This window comes from Halyomorpha halys, unplaced genomic scaffold, assembly GCF_000696795.3.
Source record: "Halyomorpha halys isolate HHAL.00 unplaced genomic scaffold, Hhal_1.1 Scaffold783.1, whole genome shotgun sequence".
Taxonomy (NCBI): Eukaryota; Metazoa; Arthropoda; class Insecta; order Hemiptera; family Pentatomidae; genus Halyomorpha; species Halyomorpha halys.
Genome location: NW_027110563.1, coordinates 25,393 through 30,956, shown reverse-complemented (window position 1 = coordinate 30,956; position 5,564 = coordinate 25,393). Strand labels below are relative to the sequence as shown.

Sequence of the window (5,564 nt, the reverse complement as noted above, 5' to 3'; positions counted from 1 at the left end):
GATAATCTTCACAAGTTAAGATATACTCACGGATATTGGTGATTCCCCAACCAGCTACCACGGCTGATTTGCCTGTCAAGTTAGATCTGCTGATTGCAAATGGCGGTAAGCATATCGGCAGTACAGCTTCTGAAAGTGCAAACAATTATGAAGGCGAAGAAAATTCTTCTGGCATCTTGCAAGTGTATCCATCTTTCTTTCTTTCATTATTTAATTTTTTATTTTATACACTCAGAATATTACTGCCACTAATCTCCAGGAGTTATTCCTGTTGGTAAGGTTGGTCCTGTTTATGGGCGTAGGCAGAATTTCGCCAAGGGGTGGGCAGACCTTTGCCCATTATACTCACACACACACATATATATCGTCCATTCGGAAACATTGGGTTAAAGAAAAATATGCAATTCTGCATTCCAAGAATTACCCCTTCCATTTTATTGCTACTTCATAAAAATCAATCATTTTATGAATGAGCCGCAGATCCCCCCTGCTCCGCGCTGCCTACGCCCATGGCCGTGTTGGTATTTTTGGCGATGTTGGTACTGTTGGTGTGGTTGGTCTTATTGGTAGGGTTTGGGATTGCTGGTGAAGTTAGTCCTGTTGGTAAGGTTGGTCTTGTTGGCGAGGTTGCTCCTGTTGATAAGGTTGGTCCTGTTGGCGAGGTTAGTCTTGTTGGTAGAGTTGGGATTGATGGTGAAGTTATTACTTAATATTACGTAAAATATTCGGACCGAAACAGGATGAGTTAACGGGAAAATTTAGAAGGTTACAAACACTGACTTATTACTTAACTATTCGTTAACAAACGAATCCCTAAGATGTTAATAAACTATCAACCGAGGTGTTGACCGAAAAGAAGGTGGATTGCGTCAAGATTGATTTAGTAGATTTGGGTTTGGAAGGCGTCACTAGACAGTTTTATGTAGAGAAAAATTAGTGGTATCAGTATGGAACCTTCAGGATCGTTAAGCATTTATTATTATCACCTATTAAAATCATTGTATCCTCAAAATCAAAACAATGTATATAAAAATATTGTGCTATGCACACCATCACACGACTCTCGCTTACTTCACTAAGTCAGTGAGCTCCTGTTTAAGTTTTTCCTTTGTCATATGAAAAAATAAAATAAAATAAAATAAAAACAGAAAAGGCGAAAATTATGAACAAAAGATTTTTCTCTTGCTATTAAAGTCCTTTCATGATTTCATTCATGAAAACTAAAGGAATTCATAAAATTCTTTAATATTTTGATTTATATACTGTATATTGTTGGTAACAATGAAAACTGTTTATTTATACTTTTTTTAATAAATAAAATTGAGGGTACGTTTTTTCAGTTTTTTTAATTCTGTCCTGTTATATTGAAATAGAATATTCAATGAGGTTAAAATCTATTTGATATCAAAGAAGCGCTTAATTGCTCATTGCTTCACAGAATTTAAGCAACATCGTAAGAGCCGGTAGGTCGATTTTATCGGAAATGTTGTTGTCACGTTTCAGACATATACTCGTCCTAAATATTCAATTTCAGTTTTTTACGACTAAAGTGAACTACTAAAGTAGACTGACTGCTAAAGTAAACTGACGATTGCTAAAACAATAGTTTATTATAAACCAAAGGTTACAGAGGTATGACAGAAGTACTAAATAAAATCATAGTAGAAACACTATTCTACTTATCTGAAACAATAGAACAGAATAAAAGTCCCTTTCCACAGTTTAAATGAATCTATCAGTGAAATATTATATGTTATAGAAAGGATCTTTACAAAGTTATTATTCTTAACAAAAAACTATTGATTTATAACCTTCTTATGATAGTTCACCTCTCGCCCGCTAGGAGCTTCCAAATATATATATATATACAGGTATGTGAAAGTAAAAAACTTATTCATTTTAGAGGAAACTGTTGGAGTTTTTTGTCAAACAGATCTTTAGTGGATCGTGATCGTCTTGATTTATATCGCAAAGAAATAGTGGAATTAATTTAAACTCTTTTCGAGGACACAGTAGGAGGACATAACAGAAGGAGTATTCTGGTAGCTTTGTCATATTTATATCTTGTTCTTATAAGAGGCGAAAGGTAGGTTACTTATTTCTGTAGTTTTGTTCACCGCCACCTAAAATAGTAATATTTTGCTTCAACTAACTCACCGCTGAACTTAATCGGTTTCTCCAATTCTAATAAAGCTAAATCATTCTCGACCTTGTAGGGTATGAAATATCTGGGCGTGTTGAATTCGAGGATACGAATGTCTTGGACTGGGGGGGCGCAGTAATCTTCCACGCAGGTCCTTTTTGACTTGATGTTATATTCTCCTACCCGCACCAACGACCTGAAAGCCAGACATTTTGTTGCATTAAATACATAGAGTTTTTATCAATAATGGAATATCATCATCACTATATCAATTGCTAAATTTATTAGTTTATTAATATTTTAAATAAATAATAAATAAATAAATCTGTACGGCTACAACCAATGAAGGGTAAGGGAAGTAGTTCGTTGTTAGGTGGTACTGTTACCATATCAACGGTTGTGCAAGGAAGTGATATCAGAATCACACTTGACTGACAGATTTTTACCCAATTAACCCAATTACCCACCACCCCAGAGGACTCCCGAACCAGAAAATACCACTACAGTGAAGCAGAAAATAACCCACAGCCGGATTCGAATCAGGATTTTTGGAGTTAGTATCCCAGTGCCTCACAACTGAGCTACCCGCTTCCACTGTTTATTAATGTACCGTTTATTAACTTGGTATTAGCAACGAAGGTAACTAAATACAATTATCTTTTGATATTTATCTCAAGTTTGTTTCATTTTTCTCCGAAGGTTCGGTTCTCAGGCCTTGAAATATTCGTAGCATATAATTAAAATTGATTCAACAAAAAACGCTGTATTTCTACTTCGATAACTTGCTATTGATATATCCGAGTCATTAAAAATCAATCCTCCTATTGCAGACTCATTCGATATATCTATTATCTTTAACAACAAATATACTATCAATTTATTCTGATTGCATCAATTTTATTTTTTAACAATGTCCTTATATAGCAAACACGATAGTACTACATTCTTATCGAAACCTTCCTTCAACAGGTTATGATTTTTTATCAACAAATTTTAGTACTTAATAAATTTTATCCTTCATTTATATAAATTTAATTATTAATTTTCTATTTTTTATTTCTACAATAAGAGTTTTGTAAAATGTATTTTTATCTATATATACATTTGTTCAGACCGATAAAATGTATTATAATTAGTAGCGGTAGTAAATACTGTGGTTGCCATTGGAGCAAAGTGCCTCCAGGAATCGTCGCCATTGTTTTCCTTGTGCTTCCTAACGCCATCCCTACTGGTTCATCGCGTCCAGAGCCGACTTTAGTTAGTGCCAAAAGATAAAAAAAAATTAAGGAAAATATCGTTAACATTTACTTATTTATTTTCTATTTAATCTTATTTTACTTAATTCTCAGTTTAATATTAATTATTTAAATGCGAGATGGATCGACATGGATGGTCGAAATTCATTGGAGTCCTATACATACAGTATTAATTTTTAATTGTTTAAACATTGAAATCATCAATAGGGAGAAAAATCAGTTTATAAAATATTTCGCAAAGATGTCAAAATATCAATATATAAATATACCATAAACTATGCAAAATTATTTAACATTTAGTTTCTCTAAAAGGGAAGTTGTGTAGAGGTGTTGATAGTTTACCCTAGATTAATATGAGAAGATGGTCGCGGGGTGCGGTCAACAAATAAACCAAAACTTATTTATTTGTGCCGACGTTTCGACCTGAATTTCAAGTCTTCGTCAGGGCTAAAAAAAAAAAGAGAGATAACCATCACTCAGAGAAACATAAAAATAAAGGAAAATAATAAACTAACAAATTTGAAATATACATAACAATGAATTTAATTTAAAGTAGTTGATTAATAATAATAGAAAAAGTATATTGATTACAATAGAAGATGAAATATAATATTATATATGTAAGAATTATACAAAATAAATGGATATGTATGTTTCATTTTCGCGTAAAGTTCTAATCCATTTTTTTTTAAGGCTAAGTTGAAGAGCCGGGAAGAAAAAAGGGCAGTTATCTCACCCCAATTTTTGATTACTTTAATGAAAACTATGTGTAATTACTAGTCAAAATTGGTGAGTCTGCCAAGTATAGGTAGGATGAATAAAAAATGGCGGCTGTTTCAAAACCTTAAAAATAATTAATTTTTCATTCGGAGCTCTATATGTTAAAAACTACCAACAACATTAGGAAATCTAAGAGAACATTATTTAAAGAACAGTAAATTTGCTGAAATATTAGCTCTAAAAGAGCTATTTACGTCCAATAGTTCTCGAGATATAGCTTTTTGAAAAGCAAAATTTCTTAAAAATATACTGAAAGATTAGTAGTTAGTTAATTTATTTTGAGAACTTAATATCCCAGGAACTATGTGATGTACAGATGTCTATTAGTACTCAAATTAAAGCTAGTTTAATGTAATATAAAGAAGTTTATGACCTTTACCTTCGTAGGTATAATAGTTTTCATGATGTTTGCTAAAATAAATTGATTTATAATTGTTCTGTACGTCAAATGGTTTTTGAGATATAAATTTTTCAAAATTCACTAACTACTGAACTTTCCATACGTCCCATACAACATTTTTATGAAATTTAGTTTTTTAAAAAGCTATACCTCGAAAACTATTTTACGTAAATATCTCTATTAGGGCTCATATTTTAGCAAATTTACTCTTCTTTAAATGACGTTCTCTTAGATTTTCTGTTGTTGGTAGTTGTAAAGATATAGAGCTCCGAATGAAAAATTAGTTGTTTTTTTTTTTCGCTTTGAAACAGCCGCCATTTTTTATTCCCCCTACGTACACTTGACAGACTCATTTTTTTTTTTTTTTTTCAATTTTGACAAGTAATTATACATAGTTTTCAATAAATTAATCAAAAATTGGGGTGAAATAAGTGACTTTTTTCTCCTCTTGGGCTCTTGTACTAAAAGGTATTAGGTTGCTACATTGTTTCTGATCTTTTTACTTAAAAGGTAATATTTTTTATTTTTTTTTACTTTTTCTATTAATTTAAAATTTTATAAAAACATTATAACATATTTTTTTTATCTTAACCAAAAAGATTATTTTTTTGTTGCTGATGATTTAGTATCATTGAGTGAGGACAAGGAAACTATAGAACTAAAAAGAACTTCATTGATCTTGTAAAGAACTATCTTTAGAAATAAATACGGATAAAACAGAATATATGGTTAGCAGTAGAAAAGAATGTAGAAAGAAGACCGAAGTGTAGATGAAAGGAATGATTTATAGATTTGGGTTTGGAGCAGCGTTACTGGACAGATGTACGTAGAGAAGAACTGGTAGTATCGGCACCGAACCTTCGGCTTCCCTACACTTTAACTATTATTATCCCTTTTTTACCGTTGGAATTCTTTTTATTATCACCCAAGCATCTTTTATCATTTTACGAATTTAAAAATTAATATCTCTTGTCTGGTACAGATA

At 31.6% G+C, this 5,564-nt stretch overlaps 1 protein-coding gene across 1 annotated transcript in view; it reads right to left on the bottom strand.

Moving 5' to 3' along the window:
- The window catches only part of LOC106686139 (melanization protease 1), a 25,883-nt gene that overhangs the window by 7,465 nt on the left and 12,854 nt on the right, over nt 1–5,564 (bottom strand). Inside the window, exons 5-6 of the mRNA XM_067048742.1 lie at nt 2,158–2,339; nt 31–129 (exon numbers count right to left, since the gene is read on the bottom strand). Coding sequence (XP_066904843.1) covers nt 31–129; nt 2,158–2,339 — 281 coding nt within the window. The remainder of the gene's footprint in view (nt 1–30; nt 130–2,157; nt 2,340–5,564) is intronic.